Genomic DNA, 22,590 nt, shown 5'->3' with positions numbered 1-22,590 from the left:
ACTTTCTCGTTTTGTCTGTTTTTTCTTGGTTTCTTGGTTTCTTGGTTTCTCACTTCCTATACCCTCTTTTCAACCTTACTTCCTTTCTTCCTTTGTATCTCACATCTTAACTAGAGCCCAACCGATATATCGGTCAAACCGATATATTGGTAGTTTTTGGACCCCGATGTCGGTATCGGACATCGGTCATTATCTCTCCGATGTATCGGTCGTTTTTATAAGTAACATTAGACCAGCATTTGATGACATTTAGCCACTCAGACCCAAATGTCAAATATATTGTCGTTGCCCGTAAGGATCCATTGGGTTTCATTTTACACTCACGAGTTAAAGATCTTATAAAGGGTCCATTTGGTTACCAAATCTACATCATTTTGCTGGGGACCACCTAGAAATCCCTCAAGGACCACTGGTGGTCCCCGGACCATTGGTAAAAAAAAAGGAAAAAAAGGTTTTCAAGGTAAGACGTTTTAGAAATTTAGGCTATTTATTAGCATTTTATATTATTACAAAACATCGGCTAAACATCGGCAATCGGTGGTCTAGCACTCACCATCGGCAAACATCGACATCGGTCAAAAAATATGGCATCGGTCGAACTCTAATCTTAACTCATTCCATCCTCCTATCCTTACTTGACCCCTGCAAAACAAACCTGTTCCACTGGCTCACCTTCTACGCAAACAACCCCTGTCCTGAGCAAGCCCTTTCACTGAACAAGCCCTTTCACTCTGGCCTGCCCACACCGGCCCCAAAATACCATTGGCCTAAATAATGTTTCACATCCACACCAAAACCCCACAGTTTGTACGTCACTAATGCTTAAAATACACACAGCACTGTGCGTATTTCGGTGGACACAGAAACACCCAGCTTAAAGCGTCCTCTGTTCTGCAACTGCATGGCAGCAGTCTTGACCTGCTTTGGTGGTTGTGTGCAGCTGCATAAATGTAAAGTGGTATGTGGCTGTGCGTACGGTATGGCAGTGGTTCTCAACCTGTGGGTTGGGACCCCCAGGGGGGTCCCAAAATATTTTTTCAGGGGGGTCCCTAGATGATTAGCTTAATGTGAAACATTGTTTTCTCACTCAAGAGTAAACAAACCAACATAACGTTTAAGTGTATAGAAGGTATCTGCACATTTCAAAAGTGACAATTTGAGGACCTTTTAGTACCTCTAAAATGACAAATTAAACATTGGCCAAATTATCAAAAAAAATTCGAGGCGTTGTGAGCATGTAGATCTGCTATTTTCACAATAGAACTGTGTTATACAAAATGTAATACCTCAACTCTTAGTGCTTGTCAGGGTGGGGGTCCCCAGTTAAAATATGATTATTTTGGGGGTCACAGCCTGAAAAGGTTGAGAACCACTGCAGTATGGGAGAGCTGCGCAGGACACTGCTTAAAGGACATCGTGTCGTTATAAATTGTCTGTGGCAATGAAGGATGTTGCCACGGTCTAGTCATTTGTATGTTGCCTAGAGGAATACAGGACTGTGTGTAGGTGAGCATATGTGTTTGTCTTAATGTCAGTAAGTGTGTATGTTTCAATGTGTGTGTCCTGTCGCTCACCCAGAGCCCATGGTTTGTCCTCTCCAGGCCCCAAGCGGCATGGGTCCTTGTACTGCGTGAAGAGGGCGTGCTGCTGCTCTAACTTGTCCTCTGAAAGACACACACACACGCACGCACGCACGCACGCACGCACGCACGCACGCACGCACGCACGCACGCACGCACGCACGCACACACACACACACACACACACACACACACACACACACACACACACACACACACACACACACACACACACACGACCGTTACAATGGAAGCACTCCAGTATGCAGCAAAAAAACACACAGGGGAAGTCCACCTGCATTGTGCCTGGTTTATTTATTCGACAGGGACTGTGTGTAATGAATGTATTGCACCAGATTTAGGAAAAGAAAGTTCGGTTGCTGCATTAAAAAGCCATTGAAAATACAGAGATAAAACACGGTCAATAACACACAGTGAAATACTAAAGTTGCAATACTTATGTTTGAGTATGATTATTTCATGCTTTAACTATTACAAAATATGAGATATACAAGCTCACAGTGTGGCACCTGCGAGCTTGTAGATCTGCTATTTTTGATAAATCGTGAACATTTGCGCAAGCCTTTGAATAATGTTGACCCAATTCTATAAATGTCTTCTAAATCCTTCTTCTAAATCAGTGGTTCTCAAACTTTTTTATTTGAAGGACCCCCAAAATTTGTACGCCGACCCCCATCTTAAAATATATTGTTCCAGGGTTCCCCCAGGAGCAAATATTTGAGTTACAAATGTTCGCTTTTAAAAAGCAAAGTCTTGCAAAAAATATCTACAAGCTCGCAGTGCGGCACTCGGTGCCGCTCTGTGAGCTGCTATTTTTCAATAGTTAAAGCATCAAATAATTCTAGGCCTAAATGGGTTAAACAAAAACAAAAAAAGCAGTGGTCCAAGCAAGCCAGCCTTTTTACCTGAAGAACAGTTATCAAAGTTGAGGTCTCCTAGGAGGACGTCGAAGGCCACCAGGTCCTCCAGCACCTTCTCTCCCTCCGGGGACCGGCAGGACGACTGGCGAAACTCTGCCCCCCACTGGAGGATCAGGTCCAGCTGCTCACAGCGCACCGCTGAATCCCCTGATGGAAGGTTTGGAGTGGGACAGGTTGAGAGACAGAGAACATAAGCTGTTGTACCAGTTTAAGACAAGACCCTTCCCCTACCAAATGTTTGTGTGGGACACACAGTACAGTTGTTACTAAGGCTGGGCAATATATTGAAAATATATCGAGGTATCAACATGCAAGGTATACATATCGACAAAGAAGGCTTGAAATGAGGTATTGGTGTATGTGTCTAATAAATGAACAGACACACTATGCATGAACCATAGCACATGCAAAAAAGCAGTCCATCTGTAACCAGGTGTGGTTATTTCAATAAAACCATTGTTGGAAAATGGAAATAAGGCATTTCTTTTATTTATTATATGTGTGCAGTGTGCATGCATGGATATTCTATTCATTATCTGGGTTAGGCAGGCAGTGGACCTAAAGCAGAAAAAACATTTAAAAAAAAAATATATAATATAGTTTTTACTAGTAATATTGATATCGAGGTATTCAACAACGTTATCGATTATCGGCGGTTTTCCTAATATCGCCCAGCCTTAGTTCTTACTATGTGTTTCAGAAGAATGGATTGTTAAAACGTGTGTGTGTGTGTGTGTGTGTGTGTGTGTGTGTGTGTGTGCGCGCGTGTGCGTGCGAGCGTGCGTGCGTGTGTGTGTGAGTGCGTGCATTGGACACTGCTATGCGCACAGGCCCATTTCATCTTGGATGTTCGCACATGCACAAGTGTCAGGGAAGATGATGAAGTGTTCTGGGGCTGTACATGACCTGGATGACGTTCCCTCAGCCTTGTTCAGTCAACAACAATCACATTCAAACACTACGGTAGCTATAAATAGCATCCGGAGGAGCGCAGGCAGCCCAAACCCCTCTCCCACCAGCGTAGGCCGACGCATGCAAAATCAAACTGACCATTATACGCAACTTAACGCAAGCAAGCATGCATGGATAGGCGGGTGGATGAACATAGAATGAGATGTAGAATATGGCTGGAATGGCATATTATGAATGTGCTTGTGCATATGTACAGTATGCACAAGGGATGGGAGTTGGGACGATATGAAAATGTCATATCGCGATTATTGTGACAAAAGAAATTGTGATTTACGATATTATCGCGATAATCAAAATCCATTATCCTGAGGCGGAACATTTACCAAAAATAGCCAATCTACAAGCTCACAACTCATCGCAAAATATTGTGAAAAAAAGACTGTATCAAGTACATATACGGTATTAAGTATCTTTTACCAATTATAGAGGGTTTAAGTGGTACCGGATATGCAGCTCGGCAAATAAAAGGTGAATTGATCCCAAAAGGTGAATTGATCCCAGTGCATGACAGAGGACGATATCTCGATAAATTAAATCTCCACGATACGATTATCTTGAGTGTTTTTTTTATCACGATAAACGATAATATCGCTTATCGTCCCATCCCCAGTATAAACGCACGCACGCACGCAAGCAAGCAAGCAGAGCACACCTCTGCACCCAAGTAAAGTAAATTCTCGGAAAGCAACTCATCACCCAGAAAATAATTAGGTCTCTCTCTCTCTCTGTGTTTTTCCCTCTCTCCCTCTTCCCTTTAACCCCCCCCCCCCCCCCCCCTCCATACCTTTGATGTATCTTCAGAAATAGCCCCAGCGTGGCTATATTTAGCCCAGCCTACAGACTCTGTGGAGCGTGGGAGGACCCAGGAATAGAGACGTTGTCGTTGGTAAAAAATGGGAGAGCATCGACGAGAGGCTTTAAATAGACCTGTGACGCCTCACGCTGCTTGAGCCCCTGCAGCATCAATATTCTGGGGGGTAACATTAGCCAATCATAGCAGATTTACAAGCTCACAACACGTTGCTAGATTTGTAGATTTGATTGATGTATTGATATTGATGTATTGATTGATGTAGGCCTATTACCTTGTAATTGCCGTATTTATTACCTTGCTCATTGTAAGTCGCTCTTGATTAAAGGAGTAGTTCAGCCCAAGAATTACTTCTTTTCTATTGATTACTCACACCATGGAGACTTGAGTTCAATAATATGTTTTTGTATTTGTATTTGCTGTATTCCTAAGACGAAAAAAAAAAGAAAAAGATTATAGTAAATTTACCCCCATTGATTCCGAACCCAAATGCATTTGGGTCCCCATCCGGAATCAATGGGGGTACATTTATTGTAATACATTTTTTGTCTTAGGAATGCAACAAAAAACTAAAAATATTATTGAACTCAAGTCTCCATGGTGTGAGTAATCAATAGAAAATAAGTCATTTTGGGGGTGAACTACTCCTTTAACCCTTGGATGCATGACCAACCAATACCTACACTCTTCCATGAGTGGGGTCAAAAATGACCCCAATTAAAATCAATGCGTTTTGCAATAAACTACTTTGCTCTCACACATAACTCTGCCATACTTTTGCCTAGCAAAGTGATTTCAACTTTAAAACACTCACACGACTTGGGCCTTTTTTCTGCCTATAGGGATGAGCTGTAAATGTTGAAGCCCCGCCCCCTCTGTCTACTAAACGCGTGCAGCAGCTGTCACACTTTGCTGTCACACATTGCTGTCACATGTAACTCTGGCCTACTTTTGCGTAGCAACGTGATTTCAACTTTAAAATGCTCACGCCACTTGGCACTTTTTCCGGCCAATAGGGACAAGCTGTAATTGTTGAAGCCCCGCCCCCCCTGTCTTCCTATTGGCTGGGCTTTAAACATCCATAACTCCAGTTCGCAGCATGGTACCGTCACGAAATTTGGTGTCTGGACTTAGACCACCATAGGGATGAGCTGCAATTGTTGAAGCCACGCCCCCCCTTTCCTCCTATTGGCTGGGCTTTAAACATCCATAACTCCATTTTGCAGCATGGTACCGTCTCAAAACTTGCTGTCAATATGGACGAGCTGTAATTGTTGAAGCCCCGCCCTCTATTACAAGTATGTTGTCTCCACCCGCCCTGACGGTCGCTTCTCGCCCTTAGGGCGTCTTACTGGTAATAGTAGTAGTAATATAGTAGTAATAGTAGTAGTAATAGTAGTAGTAGTAGTAGTAGTAATTGCGACCGTCAGGTCGCAGTTTAGTATCAAAACCTCCACCGGCCGTCCGTCCGTCCGTCCGTCCGTCCGTCCGTCACACGTCACACGTCACACCTTTGCCCTGCTCATATCTCCGCATCAGTATGACATCACACTGCTTGGTGTGTGCCGTCAGGGTCATTTGTGTACGGTGTGACGTCATACTGATGTCAGCAGTGTGATGTCATACTGATGTCAGCAGCTATGTCTCTATATATGGAGTTATATGTTGTTTGTGTCCAAATATGGGGCTTGTGAGGTCAGACTTAGTGAGATTCGTCGGTTATCTCCATATATGGAGGGAGAACCAGCTTATGAGCCGATGTGTTGTGTCAGAGTCGAGATCCTGCTTGCATCTAATCTGTCGGTAGATAATGCCGGTCTTATATAAGGGTCATTTGTGTACGGTGTGATGTCATACTGATGTCAGCAGTGTGATGTCATACTGATGTCAGCAGCTATGTCTCTATATATGGAGTTATATGTTGTTCGTGTCCAAATATGGGGCTTGTGAGGTCAGACTTAGTGAGATTCGTCAGTTATCTCCATATATGGAGTGATGTGTTGGTTATCTCCATATCTGGAGATTCAACCTTCAACGATTTTGACATCTTGTTACTAATCTGTCGGTAGATAATGCCGGTCTTATATAAGGGTCATTTGTGTACGGTGTGATGTCATACTGATGTCAGCAGTGTGACAGGAGATAAGCGACCAACGGTCGCTTATCTCCCGATTAGGGAGTCTTACTGGTATTAGTAATAATAGTTGCGACCGTAGGTCGCAAGTTTAGTATGTGAACGGTCACAGCTTGTCCGTATCTATGATTGTATCTCTGTCACGCCTGACGCTGTGGTTCTATGGGTTTATTGCTCTGACATCATGCTCTGATGTCACTGTGATGTTTTTATGCCCATACATGGAGATCCCTGTCTGTAGAACCAGCTACACAGATATGGGATGTCTTGGCCTTCTGTCTTGGCCATATATGGATTCTGTTAGTGTGGTATGTGGCTGATGTTGTCTCCATACATGGGTATTCCCATATGACGTCCTGTTAGATATGGGCTTAATAGTAATGACATCAGGGAACTCCATGTTTGGGCATAAAAGGGATTCTGTTGGTGTGACATCATAGTGAAGCCAGAGTGTGAAGCCAGAGTGGCAAACCCATTCTGTTAGTGGTTCCCCTGACATCACAGTGACATCAGAGCATGATGTCAGAGCGACAAACCCATAGACCCACAGTGTCAGGCGTGACAGAGATACATACATACATACAGACAAGCTGTGACCGTTCACATACTAAACTTGCGATCTACGGTCGCAACTATTTTACTACTATTACTACTACTATTACACTATTACTACTACTATTACTACTATTACTTACTACAATTACCAGTAAGACGCCCTAAGGGCGAGAATCGACCGTCAAGGCGAGTGGAAACAACAGACTTGTAAGAGGGTGCAGGGCTTCAACAATTACAGCTCGTCCATATTGGCCGTCTAAGTCCAGACACCAAGTTCCGAGACTGTACAATGCTGCAAACTGGAGTTATGGCTGTTTAAAGCCCAGCCAATAGGAGGGAAGAGGGGGCGTGCCTTCAACAATTGCAGCTCATCCCTATGGTGGTCTAAGTCCAGACACCAAATTTCGAGACGGTACCATGCTGCGAACTGGAGTTATGGCTGTTTAAAGCCCAGCCAATAGGAAGACAGGGGGCGGGGCTTCAACAATTACAGCTCGTCCCTATTGGTCGGAAAAAGTGCCAAGTCGTGTGAGCGTTTTAAAGTTGAAATCACGTTGCTACGCAAAAGTATGCCAGAGTTACGTGTGACAGCAAAGTGTGACAGCAAAGTGTGACAGACAGCTGCTGCACGCGTTTAGAAGACAGAGGGGGCGTGGCTTCAACAATTACAGCTCGTCCCTGTTGGCTAAAAGGCCCAAGTCATGTGAGTGTTTTAAAGTTGAAATCACTTTGCTAGGCAAAAGTATGGCAGAGTTATGTGTGAGAGAAAAGTAGTTTATTGCAAAACGCATTGATTTTAATTGGGGTCATTTTTGACCCCACTCATGGAAGAGTGGGGTAGTGATACAAAAACTGCAATTTCTTAAAATGAATGAAAGGAATGATAAAAATGCAAATGGCCTCATGTCACAAACATGTTTTATGAGGAATACCTGGAATATGAAAATATTTAAACTTTTAATTTTAAAGATATTGAAGAATAACAACCCCTGGGGTCGTTTTTGACCCCACTCATGCATCCTAGGGTTAAGAGCTTCTGCTAAATGCATAAACTGTAAATTGTAGATTGGTGAAGATTTTGGTGAAGAGATTTGAGTGTAAAAAGAAAAGTGGTCCTAGTATTATAGTTGTAACTCAAGTGCGTTTCAATAAGCCTAAAGAGGGTTTAAGGGGTTAACGAGCTTGAGCCAGTCACCATGGGAACGGCAGGAGTTACGGCACAGGCTTTGATGCGGCCATTTATCTATAACAATCTGGCACTTTTGGGAGGAAGCGAGCGAAAGGGAGAGGGTGATGGAGGATCGTAAAGAAAGCTTTGTGTGTGCACGGGCGCGCGCGTGTGTGTGTGTGTGTGTGTTCATGCGTGCGCGAGCACATGAGTGGCCACGTGCATGCATAAATGCTTGGGTTTATATATACATACTTGCAGTGTTAATTATTTCGGCAAATTTTGATTCAGACCATGGCTACACGGAGCTGGATATTTGTGAATCTAGACATTTTTTGGTGCTGTTGAGGCTTGTAGCCACACGAAGCTGGATATTTTGGCAGTGAATCTGGATATATATCTGGATATCCAGATAAATAAGTGGAGACACTGAAAAATATCCGCTTCACTGGATCCGTGTAGTCATGATACCCGGATATCTCTGAAGACTTCACTGTGTGTGTGCTTGTTAGACCTAGATATCTTTGTCGTGTGGACCTAGATATTTTTCTATGTGGATATCTGAAAAACCGGGATATATGAAATATCCAGCTCCGTGTGGACCTAGATATTTTTCTATGTGGATATCTGAAAAACCTGGATATATCAAAAATCCAGCTCCGTGTAGCCTAGGCCTTAGTCAAGGCCATGGCTACACGGAGCTGGATATTTCATATATCCCGGTTTTTCAGATATCCACATAGAAAAATATCTAGGTCCACACGGAGCTGGATATTTCACACATCCCGGTTTTTCAGATATCCACATAGAAAAATATCTAGGTCCACACGACAAAGATATCTAGGTCTAACAAGCACACACACAGTAAAGTCTTCAGAGGTATCCGGGTTCCCTGTCTACACGGATCCAGTGAATCGGATATTTTTCAATCTCTCCGCTTATTTATCCTGTTTAAAAAATATCCAGCTTCGCGGCCGAAATATCCAGCTTCATGTGGCTGCAAGCCCCAACAGCACAAAAAAATGTCTAGCTTCAGAAATATCCAGCTCTGTGTAGCCATGGCCTCAGTCTTAGTCTTTTGAATAACACACCATTTAGTCTTAGGCCATGGCTACACAGAGCTGGATATTTCTGAATCTAGACATTTTTTTGTGCTGTTGGGGCTTGCAGCCACATGAAGCTGGATATTTCGGCCGCAAAGCTGGATATTTTTTAAACCGGATAAATGGAGTGGAGAGATTGAAAAATATCCGATTCACTGGATCCGTGTAGACAGGGAACCCGGATATCTCTGAAGACTTTACTGTGTGTGTGCTTGTTAGACCTATATATCTTTGTCGTGTGGACCTAGATATTTTTGTGGATATCTGAAAAACCGGGATATATGAAATATCCAGCTCCGTGTGGACCTAGATATTTTTCTATGTGGATATCTGAAAAACCAGGATATATGAAATATCCAGCTCCATGTAGCCATGGCCTCAGTCCTGTCTTAAGCTGGCCATACACTACACGATAATCGGGCCCGACTGAATCGGGTAGAATTAAACACTACAGGATCATTTTTTCAGATTATCTGGCCAGAGAATCTAAACGGGCTCACACTAGCCGTTTTGAACAGTCGGGCGCACTGCACGCTACAGGATTCTATTCCGATTGAGTCGGGCCCAAACACAGCAATAATAAATAAATAATTTATATAATGAATACAAAACGTCACTGTTCCGAGAGCTTCGCCTTGCAACACGCGCGCAGACGCACATACAAACAAACACATTATGCTATCCACTCACAAACACACCATTGCCTCACGCAACGAAAACAAAAAAAGCTTCAAATGATACTATGACTATGAGTTCACTTTGACGCGTTTCATGTTCATCCATGGATCAACTCTGATCGACTTTCCCCCTCTCTCTCCACTGCTAAAGTCAAGTGCTGCGCGCTGTCTGCTGGTGCTTCTCATGGTGTCTGATTTATGATTAGTCGTATGACTGTGTTGCGCAGAGAACATATCAGATCTCCAAGATCAAACTGCGTCCCTCCGCGCCACATTGTAGGGTTTGTAGATCAGGCAGTGGGCGTGTAGGCCTACTTGCACTCGTGCGCTGTTCCCACTCCAGTCTGTGACTGACTGGTAGTGACTATTTCTGCTGATATAAAACAAACTCGCGACCATTGAGTTTTAATTCCCATCGCAAGCAATCATGATACAACCTGGGAGGATGGATGTGGATCATTATTTGAAATAATAAGCAGTGCATTTATGTGTATTGCTTTTTTTTGGGGGGGGGGACTAGTTTTCAGTCCCAAATATACTGTAATGCTTTAAAAAGGACAGGCCTATTAGGCCTATGTCCATTATGTTTCTTTCATGTCCGCTCCAGGTTTATCATTGTCAGTTTTGATAAAGTCATTTTATTTTATAATAGTTAAGGTAACGTGCGCGCATATTTTCTAAACCTGCTGTCTGTTAAAATACGAAACGCCTGGCTATGCGGGGCGCGCTGTGCCCGGAGTAGCCAGGAGTTGTTAACCCAGCTGGTAGATAGTTGTACCTATGGCCAATTGGAACTTGAAAGGAGTAGAGATTACATAACTGCACTGTGCACGGACCATCAGAGAAAGTGACTGACGTGGGGTGAGCTGCTGTTGTAGGCTGCTTCCACCACGGACGGTTCAAGTTCAAGACAGGCACGTGTCTGCTTTTACTTTAGTGGCCATGGCCTATAGGCTTTCAATCATGATTTCCCCTGTCTTTTAACAAATTATCGCGGTGTGGGCGGATGGATCAATCAAATATAGACTAATCATTAAAAAAAGATCCGAGGGCACGGAGATCCAAATCCAATGTCCCAGAGAGAGAGAGAGAGAGAGAGAGAGAGAGAGAGAGAGAGAGAGAGAGAGAGAGAGAGAGAGAGGACGGTTCTGTCTGGTCCATTTGAAGAACTGTAATCCAGCATTTTGAGGTGGAAACATGGAGAATGCACAGGTTTATCATACATTTGAGAGTGAGAATCATAAGTTTAATGTAACTTAATTGGAGTTGGAGGAGGAGAGCAGAGCTGGAAAGTTATTAGCGAGTCCAGACTTGCACTAATTGGTTTGGCCTAGTTTTACGTCTTTGTTGATTGATTGATTGATTTCGTGTGTGTGTGTGTGTGTGTGTGTGTGTGTGTGTGTGTGTGTGTGTGTGTGTGTGTGTGTGTGTGTGTGTGTGTGTGTGTGTGTGTGTAGAGAGAGAAAAAGAGATAGCTCTGTCACTCAGATGCTCAGAGACTTGCGTCTATCAGCGGCTGCTGTAGCCTACCTATTTTCAATCAGTCCCCTGCTGCTATTCCAGACCAGTACTGATCCAGGAAAATATCAAACATGTTTGAAAAGAGTCGGGCTACCCCCGATCGTCCTCCGAGCCACTCGGCTGGGCTCCGAGTGGATCTGTGAGACCTCACGCTAGACGACGTTCATGCCCGATTGTCGGGCCCGTTTCAGTCGGTGGCAGCCCGATTGTCGGGAGGGTAATTAAATAGCCCGATTATCGTGTAGTGTATGGCCAGCTTTAGTCTTCTGAAATCGTTTTAGTCTAGTCTAGTCTTAGTCGACTGAATATGAAAATATTTCTTAGTCTTAGACTTTTTGGATTAGTCTTAGGCTTTTAGTCTTCGTCTTTTAGGCTAAGTCTTTTGGGCTAAATATAACCACATAACTCTGAAAAAGTCATTGTCTTCTACTGCCTGTTACTTGGTCAAACTAAACCATACATAAAATATGTATTTGGCTTTAATTTCATTGCAGTTACTGTACATACCAGTGTTATTGGTTACTATAACACTGAGACTAAGACTACTGCCATTAGTCTTAGACTTTGATTTAGTCGTAGTCTTTTGAATAACACAAATAATAGTCTTATTCTTAGTCTTCTGAGATAGTTTTAGTCTAGTCTAGTCTTATCGACAAAATATCAAAATCTTGAAGTATTTTAGTCTTAGTCGACAATTCTTTTTTTCTTTTCTTTTTTTAGATTTGTTTTTGGGCTTTTTATGCCTTTATTTTGATAGGATAGTTAGTAGACCGACAGGAAATGGGGAGAGAGAGATGGGGAATGACATGTGGCAAAGGTCGTCCGGATCGGGAATCGAACAGGCGAAGCCAGCAGGCATCATAGCCTAGTAGGTGGTATGCGCCTTGACCACTAGGCCAACGGGCGCCCTTAGTCGACAAAATTAACACTGCATACTTGTGCGTATGTGTGTCATGCTGCTGGTCAAGCTGAGATGTGTCAGAGAGTGAGAGACAGACAGAGAGAGAATGAGAGAGAGAAAGAGAGAAAAGAGAGAGAGAGAGAGAGAGAGAGAGAGAGAGAGAGAGAGAGAGAGAAGAGAGAGAGAGAGAGAGAGAGAGAGAGAGAGAGAGAGAGAGAGAGAGGTTGGGTGGGTGGGCATGCAGGCAGATACAGGTCAGTATGGTCTTTACCTTCAATGGCATGGAGGTGGGTACTTGTGATGAAACCCACTACCCTTTGGTCCTGATGGGAGGTGCCCACATGCACCTGCAACGAGCAGAGATGATTAGATGAAGCATGTTATTACTTTCTGCTGCATTCAGACCATTCACAGTAAGCTACATGTGCCATAATGCAGACTTACAACAAACTAGATCGAATAGTGTATTCTATGCTTCCATGATATTTCCCATTTTGAACATCATAAAAAAATCGCACACAGAAGTGAAGTGAGCGGCGGTATTCATGAGTTATTTTCATTAAGCGTCCCGCAAAGCTTGGCCAATGTGGGATGGGGCAGGACAACAGACAGGACATACCGGTACGTACAAACAGACAAAGCCAGATGTGAGCGGTTAGCACCGCTCAAAAAGGAATAATTAATTTCAAGGAATCATAAACCCAACATTATTGGTTCCGTAGACATTAATCTTTATGCAGCCGGTGAAAAATAGCATGCAAGCCACACTATCTTAGTAAACATTAGTTATCATACATGTATTAGTTGTTCCTCATAACTGTACATACTTGTGTGTATCACTGATGATGTGTTGCACCAAAAGTGTTTATTAGAATTATCTAAGACTTCGATTCTGAACAGAATGCAATCTTCCACATATACTGTAGTATTTTGAGTGGAAACTGGATATCTGCGTGACTGTTGCTCCTTTGTCCTGTAAAATGAAATACTGCAACACCAATACTGTTGCTACAATAGCTGAATCATTAGCGTGTTAATTGCTTTTCTCAAGGATAAGAGTTTACCTGAGTTATTGTTAACAGGGTATTGCTTTTTACATGTGGTGTTATGATTATGATTAAACACTGTCAACCTTCTTTGGGCAATTTAAACCCTAATAATGTTTCTGGAATAGCTTGGACTTTATAACTTTATTTACTGCTGATGAGGGAAGCTGCCTAAGAAATAAGTTACAATGACTGACTGTGTAGTAAAGCTTGTCAACATGGGACAATTAGAGTAGCTCATAAAAGATTAATGATCCTCGAGAAATGTCTCTCTTGGGTTGCATGTAGTACACACGCAACATGTGAAATGCAATTTGTAACAAATGTATTTTAAGAAGGAATTAAAATGTACTACTTAGTACTTAATGTAGTAACAGAAGTGTCCTACAGACCTTGTATGTAAAAACATTTACGGAACAATTGCTTGATATCCCCACTGACAACTGTGCAATCTTGACATTTTGCGATACAGTACAGTTGGGAGGCCTTGGCTCCAGTCCAGGTTCATAAAACAATTTGCGCTTTGATTAACCTAACAGCGAAACTGGAGGTTTGTGCGTTTGTGCAGGATACATCATCTCCCTGTATTTATCCATCTTTAACATTGTACGCGTCTTCCCTGCCTTCCACAAGCACAGCGGTAAAGATAAAAAACATCCATGGTTTGAGGTGGAATTATTGTGCGTGTCTATCAGGTCCATCAGAGGGGGAGGGCTACAAAACAAAACTATGGGCAGAGAGTGTAAAAATACTGCCTGCCTGGGGTGTTCAAATATAAGAGCACTGCGGTAGTTCAGGCCAGGGACGTGCTGGCCATTGGGAAAAGCGGGACAACTCCCGAACGGCCGGTCCATTCCCGGCCGGTCCAGGCCGGCCATTAGGAAAAGAAATGTCGGTCAGAAACCTCGTATCTCCAAGTTTCAAATTTGTACATTTTTTTCGCAAAGCAAAGCCCTGCTTCATCATACAAGGCGGTCGCACAAAAGTAGTGAAAACAGCAGATCTACATGCACACAACGCCTCGCGGTGCGAGGCGTTGTGTGCTTGTAGATCGGCTGTTTTCACTAGTTTAAATCATTTTTAAAATGATAAATACAAAACAAACGGTTTTGGACATACAAGGTTTCCACCCGACAACGACGAAATATAACTCATGTAATTGGCCCACTGGCTTGTCACTCATCATGATCTGAAATGGCAAATCTTTGAGTAGCAGCAGCGCTATAGAGAGAGATCTCTCTCTCTCTATAGCGCGCAATGAGGGCCTCTCCAACTCTTTTTCCCAGGCTGAATCAGGGGCCCAGCACGTCCCTGGTTCAGGCAGACACAGAAGTCACACCGGTCCAGCTCCCGCGTTCATTCAGTCACGAATCATATAATGGCCATGATCATTTATCTAGGTCAGTGGTTCTCAACCTTTTCAGGCTGCGACCCCCTAAAATAATCATATTTGAACTGGGGACCCCCCACCCTGACACGACACGTACTTGGAATTGTAGGAGTTGAGGCATTACGTTTAGTCTCCTCGTGTTTGTATGCAAGAACTTCTGGGAACTCAGATTACATTTAGTCTGACTCGGTTCCCACAGATAAATACTGTGCCTCGCAGCGTGAGGCGTAGTGAGCATGTAGATCGGCTATTTTCCAAAATTGTGCTTCTTTCTTATATTATTCGACAATGTGGCCAATGTTTGTTGATTACTTTGGATGCAGTAATGTCTTAAAACGGATATTTCACTTTCAAATCATTTTATCGTCTAATCAGGCTTTTATGAAGACTCTGGACAGATTTTAATTTGCTTCATTCAGTTTTAACTTTTTAGATATTTGATGTAAATGTTATCTGGTCCTCCCTGTCCAGGGCCCCTCCCCATACACACCCACTGTAACTTCAAACTCCATTTTAACCATGATAGATTCATCAAAAACACCCATTATTTTTTTCTGGTGACCGATACCCTCCTAATACGTGTTCTTTCGATAACCCTTTTAATTTATTTTAATAATTTGTATTAATTTTTTAGCATTTTCCCAAAGAAATAAGTGAAAAATCCCTTTAAAAGTCCCTAAATTGTCACTTTACTGTAATCTGAGGACCCCCCAAAAAATCATGTGGGGACCCCCCTGGGGGTCCCGACCCACAGGTTGAGAAGAATCACTGATCTAGGTGGTCTATTTAAGAAGAGGAGCAGACAGACACCCTCAATATTACACGCTCTGCAGCATATCTCACCTCTAACACTAACTATATTGCAGCTTGTCAGTGATCAAACTCCCTCCATCTCCTCAGCCTCCTCCTGTCATAGAATTTAGGTCTTCTTTATGTCAGCATTTCATTCATGTGGGTTTGCACGTCATGTTTCTTATTATTTCAGTATCTTTTGTTCAGCATTATGAAGAGTTCATATCATCATTTAATAACTGTGTATCTTTAGACACTGCTTGAGGGGAGTTTGTGATATCAGAGTCTGGTCGTGCTTGCACAGATTCTTCTAATCTAGAGCATAACGGGAGCAGAGCAACACCACGGCATGCAATGAAATATCATCGCAATACATGGTTTTATCTCCAGAGCAAATGTCCTGATTGAATTCCGAGTTAAACTACAAAATATTAAATGAACGTTATTACTTCTACATAGACGTTCTACATTTCTATATAGTATGCAAGTACCCACTGCGTATATATGCCAGTATGTGAGTAGAGTAACAGTAAATTCAGAAAGCATCAACATAATCACTTCAGACGTCCTTCAGACAAATGGAGTACTACCGTGCAGTACAGAGAAACAGATAGAGTGAAATGGGAAAGACAAGAGATAAGTTAGGTAGATAGATAGATAGATCAAGATAGGACTTGTGGACAGTCTTTGATGTCAGTCATCTATCGACTGACTCTAATCTATGCTGATGTACGACTCTGAATTTGGGCCAAGTTTCAATCCTATCACACTAGGCCTAGGGGACATACGAAGTGCAGAGCTGAGTGTGCTCTACTGTTAGTTGATGAAGAGAAGGTTGACGGGTGCAGAGTGCAGACTCTCGGTGACACTCTATAGCACTGGTTCCCAAGCAGTGGGTCGGGGCCTATTTGTTGGTCGCAGACCCAAAATAGCTGATCTACAAACTCACAACGCGGCACGAAGCGATGCGCTGTGAGCTTGTAGATCTGATATTTTCCCTAGTTTGGGTCCCTGGCAAATATCTAATCTCTTTTGGTTTTGGGTCACGGGCTAAAACGTTTGGGAACCACTGTTCTATAGAAAAGGTACTGCACTTACAAGGTGAATTTTCTTTGAATTTCTTAATTTACAGCAGCAAACGGACGTGTTTCGGCTACTCGGGTCTTCGTCATCGTAGACATGCTTACAAATATAAAGGAAAGACGTTTTTTTTAAGGAGAAATCAAGCCAGGCCTGGACTGGCTTAGTATCCTCGCAGAGCTCCTTTGACATTCATTCAACATTCAAGCTAAATACTTAAAAAAGTAAAAAAAAACACACAAACGAAAAATAATTGGCAGTGTGCCCAAGAAATTTGGCAATATCTCTCTCTCTTTCTCTCTGATGGCTAGCATCCATGCCATAAAAATTAGGCATGGAGGTACTTGGTTGGCCTACTGGCAGGGTGCACATGACATTTGACGCTGGCCATTCCGGTGGGAATCCCAGACCGTCAGACAAACAAAAACACACAGGCGGATTCTAGACGGCTCGCCATAAAAAGAAACAGAGAGAGACAAATTGCTGCTCAGGTTGGACACGGAGGTGGCAGAGTATAGGGTGGTAGAGTATAGGGTTGCAGAGAAAGAGAGATAGCGATTGTCAGGAGGTTTACAGTAGTTGGAAGTGGAAAACAAACCACATTAAGGACTGAAGTAGAAGGCAGAAGTAGGGCAGGGACAGTACTGGTCCTAACAAACTCTATGCTCATAATTACAGTAGGGACTGGGCCAGTGGCGTCAGTTCAGAAAAAGGTAAGGTCGCGCGCGTGCAAGACACCAGTCATGTTGCCATACCTTAGCAACAGGCATGATACATTTATTTTAAGAAGTACATTCTATTTTTTTCCCCCAAAATGTCTATGGTTTCTTGGGCTGGATATGGCAGCCTGGGCTGGAACAGTTGTTCAAGTGCAGCTAAACTTGACATAATATAGTAAACGTGCCACAATTAACAATAATGAATTGCACCTGTGCAGCTGACCTGCGGATACTGGGAATATATTCTGTCAAGATGGGGAGAATAAAAGTGTGGATAATATAATTATAATACCTTGTTAAATTTTGCATTTGTAGTTATTTTAATGTAATTTAACAACATAACCAGCACAGATAGACAATGAGACATTTGTGGATTTATATTTTAAAGTAACTTGTATTCTCCCCTGCCACCCCTGCCATACCCAATTGACGCCCCTGGACTGGGCAGCAGTGTTGAGGGAGAAATAAGCAACCAGGTCTACAAAAACAAGCCCAAAAGAAGCAACTATAGGCCACATGAGCACTTTAAAACTATATGCGTCGGCTATTTGAACTGCAACTACCAATATTCACAAGTGACTTTACAAAGTCACTTCTAATAAGCAGACACTGCTGGGCAGCTACACTATGCTATATCCCTCTTGTATTTCTGATTCTTCTTCTATCTAGGCAGGAACTCTGCCTTCCCACGCTGCGCATGAAGAAGAAACAAACTTGGCACAAAACGTGCTCCTCCCACATCTTTTTGCACATTTGACTCTCATTATGTCTGTTGATGGGTTTAATGAAGATTTTGACAGACAGTTCTGTCTTTCCCATTTGCTAGTTTTCCCCATGCACTTCCAATTGGCCTGCTACCATTGCTGTGCAGCCAGCTATAATTAAAGAGTTCATTTTATATTTTAGAAGCACACCACTACCTGACACCACTTAGAAGCCTAACCCCATTAAAGGAGTAGTTCACCCCCAAAATGACTTTTTTTTCTATTGATTAGTCATGCCATGGAGAGTAGAGTTCAATAATATTTTTTGTTTTTTGTCGCATTCCTAAGACAAAAATGTGATAACAATAAATTTACCCCCATTCGTTCCGGATGGGGACCTGTTTCGAAACGGGTCCCCATCCGGAATCAATGAGGGTAAATTTACTCAAATCAAATTTTTGTCTTAGGAATGTGACAAAAACAAAAAATATTATTGAACTCTACTCTCCATGGCATGAATAATCAATAGAAAAAAAGTCATTTTGGGGGTGAACTACTCCTTTAATGCTTTAGTTGCGACCGTCAGGTCACAGTTACTATCAAAACCTCCAACGGCTGTCAGTCCGTCTGTCCGTCACGTCACGTCACGTCACGTCACGTCACACTTTTGCCCTACTCATATCTCCGCCACCGTTGCCAAACCACAACCTCCTCATTTCTCACATGCCCCTCGTCTAGCGCCATCATGAGGCAGATTCTTGCTAAACACATTTTTGGACACTGCTCCTACAAATCTTGCCCTAAAATCACGCAAAGCGGTACACAGATGTGTATACATGCGACCTGGCGGACTCCCGATTAGGGAGTCTTACTGGTAATATTTTGTCACACACCAGTGCTGAAGATAGACACACACAACGCAGTGTGAGCATGTAGATCAGTTATTAGACCGGCGGCACGTGATCAAGTTTAAGGGTACGGTCGGTCACACACACACACATAAACGTGTCAGAAGCATCCATTCTATAGGAGAAAAGGGGTGGAGCTTCCCGTTTAGGTGTGTCAACACCTCTGAACTTGGGTGACCCGATAGCATGTGGTCAGAGAGCAAAAAACATGCGGTCTAAAGCCTGACAGCGAGTTGCCAGTTTGATTTGCTGCATCATGATGTCACTCCCCTATTCTATCTCTCCGTGTTTCCAGCTGTCTGTCTCTACAACAGGGGTCTTCAACGTTTTCAGGCCAAGGACCCCTTAGCAGAGAGAGAGATGAAGCAGGGACCCCCTCTACATATTGAATAAATGTGTGATGGTGATTCTCATCGATTTCATAGATAAATTCATAGACTTGTTTGACACTTGACCACTTAAAAATCGTCGATACTTAGTAAACTTGACCTTTCAGTCTGTACTTGGTCTGCTCTTATTTACCTCTACACCAAACCTATTTGCCAAAAATAGCCGATCTACAAGCTCTCAACGCCTCGCAGCGCGAGGCGTTGAAAATGGCGGAACTTTGGCATCCAATAGGAAATTAGGAATAGGAAAGTACGTGGTTGACCCCTTCGACACATTGATATACCTCAATAGCCGCTGCTGTTATTGAACCAAACAAAGTCCTTAGAAAACAAAACTATTTTATACTCGCTATGACCCCGACCTGCCCACTCATTATTCGGCAGCCTTGCGACACTGCGGCTTGTATGAGCCATCACAATAGCTCTGGCCACCGAAGCGTTATGTACAGTACAACACAGGAACTAGGGTTTTACCGCCTGCCGCCTGGAGCTCCACTCATTCTCTTGCGCTTTGGCAAATATGTCACAGAGATTTTGCCATTTCTTGTGACAGGTTGTGTTTATAGTCATTCCGAGAGGTATAACAGAGGTGTTTGTACCTCCGATCCCTTCTCGGCCAACCTCTCTTCAGAACTATCGCTGCAGTCGCTGCTGGCCGAGTCAAGCTTTGGGCAGAATGTGGAAACAAAACAAAATGTATCTTGCGCACCTTAAACTACTGACCAATCACACACAATAATGTTCGGCTAGTGGTGGTGTTTGTCTAGTTTTATTTTATTGTCTTCGCCAGGCTGAAGGCATGGCGAGATGTTTTGCACCCTGTCCCTTCGCCAGGCTGAAGGCATGGCGAGATGTTTTGCACCCTGTCCCTCCGTCCGTCCGTCCGTCCGTCCATCCGTGTTCATATATGTGTTCTGAACAATTGCGACCTTTGTAAAATAGCCTACTTGGCCCAGGAAAATAAAAGAAGGTTCCAAAGTATCGCGAGACTGTAAGTCATTGATAACTTGACCAAAACTTGAGATACTGCCGAGCCAGAAACGATACATGACGCTGTAAAATTATAAAGTGTACACAATACACATTGAAAAACAAATGATTAGAAACCAACATGTGATATATCTTCTTTTATATTCCTGTACTGATTAACTGACAAAGGACGCAATAGGTCAGAAGCTGGTCCAGCCGGATGTAATTGACACCAATGTATTTTTAAAAATGTCTTTTGCCTACCATGCGTGTCAATGGCGCCTGACTGGCCCATGGACCTTCTTCTAGCCTTGAGTGTTACCAGTGCTTAATTTGTCAATGAATAAGATCTAATCAAATAGGTGCCGGATCCACCGGATCCAATCAAAGAGGTGAGGGAACATGTTCCCCCTTGTTCCCCCTCAAATTAAGCACTGCGTGTTACCAATGATACTAATTAAGGCTCTGTTCCATTTAGTGTAGCAGAGCCTTTCCAGTGAGTCAACAATAACAATAGCAGCACCCTGACTCTCTATGACCTGAATGGAACACAACCTTAATTAGTATCACTGGTGACACCTGTGAAGGAAGTAACACAACTATAATGTCAATCTGGCTGCTGTGAAAAAGGTCAATAGCACACACTGCCCAAAGGTTGATGCCCAGTACGTCCTGACTCCTTAACAAAGTAAAATAAGAAAATATAGGCAGAGGGAAGATTCTCTGTGCAGATACAGACAGTGCCACACACTTCTATTAGATCATAAGTGATGATTGAGAGGGATTCATTTCGAGTCTATGCATTATTCTTTTTAGGAAAATCCTAGTTATTTTACTTTCAATATAAATTATGGTTAATTTAAACTAAAAAGGAAAAAAAAGCATAAAAACTTTCAGTTTCAGTTTCGTTTTTCCACAAAACCTAAACAAATGTGCCTGTGCTTAATATCTTTAGGGTAAAGTTGATACTTCACAATATAACTGCACTGCACTGCACTGTAGCAAGGGGTTTCACATAGCCAAATGGAAACTGAGAGCTAATAATGGGATGTCTGTTTTGGCTTGGTATCTGCACAGACCTCTTAATGAAAAATGCTGGAAAGACACAATAAAGCATTAGCCCAATTAGCTTGACTTAAATACCTAACACAAAGGTGATATTTTACATTAGAATTCAGCAAATCCTCTCCACCCAAAGGCTACAAGTTATTCCTCTGAGATTTGAAGCATTAATTTAATTATTGTGCAGTAACCAACAGAACAGAAATGAACAGAAAAGTACAGACTATATTGTGGAAATGTTTTACATTGTTTTAGAATGAATACTCAAAATAGTATTGTTAATAATATCACTTTTTTTCTCTCTCTATGGCCACTCTGGGCCTCTGTAGAACAGCAGGTTAAATAACTAATTATTCTCAGCTTAAAGCAGATCCAGAACAGAACTAGTCTAGACCAGTACCAGACAGGTCAGATGACAATTGGACCAAAACCAAACTCTGTAGCTACCATTGACTTTCTAAGACTTTCTTGTCAGTTTCTCAAACTCTATCCCTTCAACTTCCTCCAGCATTTCATCCCTCTGTCTGTCTCTGTCTCTGTCTCTCTCTCTCTCTCTCTCTCTCTCTCTCTCTCTCTCTCTCTCTCTCTCTCCTCTCTCTCTCTCTGCTTTAATTTCTTTCTCTACAAATCTGTGACCCCATTCCTTCTCCCCACGTCTCTTCTCCCTCTCCCTCCCGTTTTCTCCTTCTCCCCATCTCTGTATGCAGTCCTGTATTAATATTTCAGGGGCTTATCTATGCTTCAATAGTTTCAGCATGTGTCTGGCTGCTTTGCGCAAATACGTTTAAACGGTCAAAAAGCTAATTGGAATTCTGTAGAAAACTGTCTGTTTGTGTGGAAATCATATTTAACCTGTATTACAGTAATAAAGCTTGATGATACATGGGTTATCAGATCAAAAAAAGAAAAGGAAAAAAGAGATGTTCAGCCAACAGGGTACATAGAACCAGTAAGACGCCCTAAGGGGCGAGGTCGTGCTGAAACAACAGAGACTGACACAATTATGTCCATATAATGGGCATTCCCAGATGTGGGCTTAATATTGATGACATCAGGGATCTCCAATTCTCCATACAGTATATGGGCATAAAAGGACAGAATTAATTAGTGTGGTTGCCGTGACAGCTTTAGTATTGATAGGAATGAAAGAATGTTGTATTCCACACAT

The 22,590-nt window shown here is 42.7% G+C and overlaps 1 protein-coding gene across 1 annotated transcript in view; it reads right to left on the bottom strand.

Annotated features, from left to right (window-relative positions):
* smpd3 (sphingomyelin phosphodiesterase 3) overlaps positions 1 to 22,590 on the bottom strand; it is a gene marked incomplete at both ends in the record, with an annotated part of 40,852 nt that overhangs the window by 5,747 nt on the left and 12,515 nt on the right. The window contains 3 exons of the mRNA XM_080737296.1: positions 1,575 to 1,664; positions 2,507 to 2,668; positions 12,635 to 12,710. Of these exons, the coding sequence (XP_080593422.1) occupies positions 1,575 to 1,664; positions 2,507 to 2,668; positions 12,635 to 12,710 (328 nt within the window). The remainder of the gene's footprint in view (positions 1 to 1,574; positions 1,665 to 2,506; positions 2,669 to 12,634; positions 12,711 to 22,590) is intronic.

This window comes from Nannobrachium achirus (assembly GCF_963921795.1).
Source record: "Nannobrachium achirus genome assembly, chromosome: 11".
Classification (NCBI taxonomy): Eukaryota; Metazoa; Chordata; class Actinopteri; order Myctophiformes; family Myctophidae; genus Nannobrachium; species Nannobrachium achirus.
Note: the sequence above shows the minus strand (reverse complement) of the source record. Positions and strands in the feature narration are given on the sequence as shown.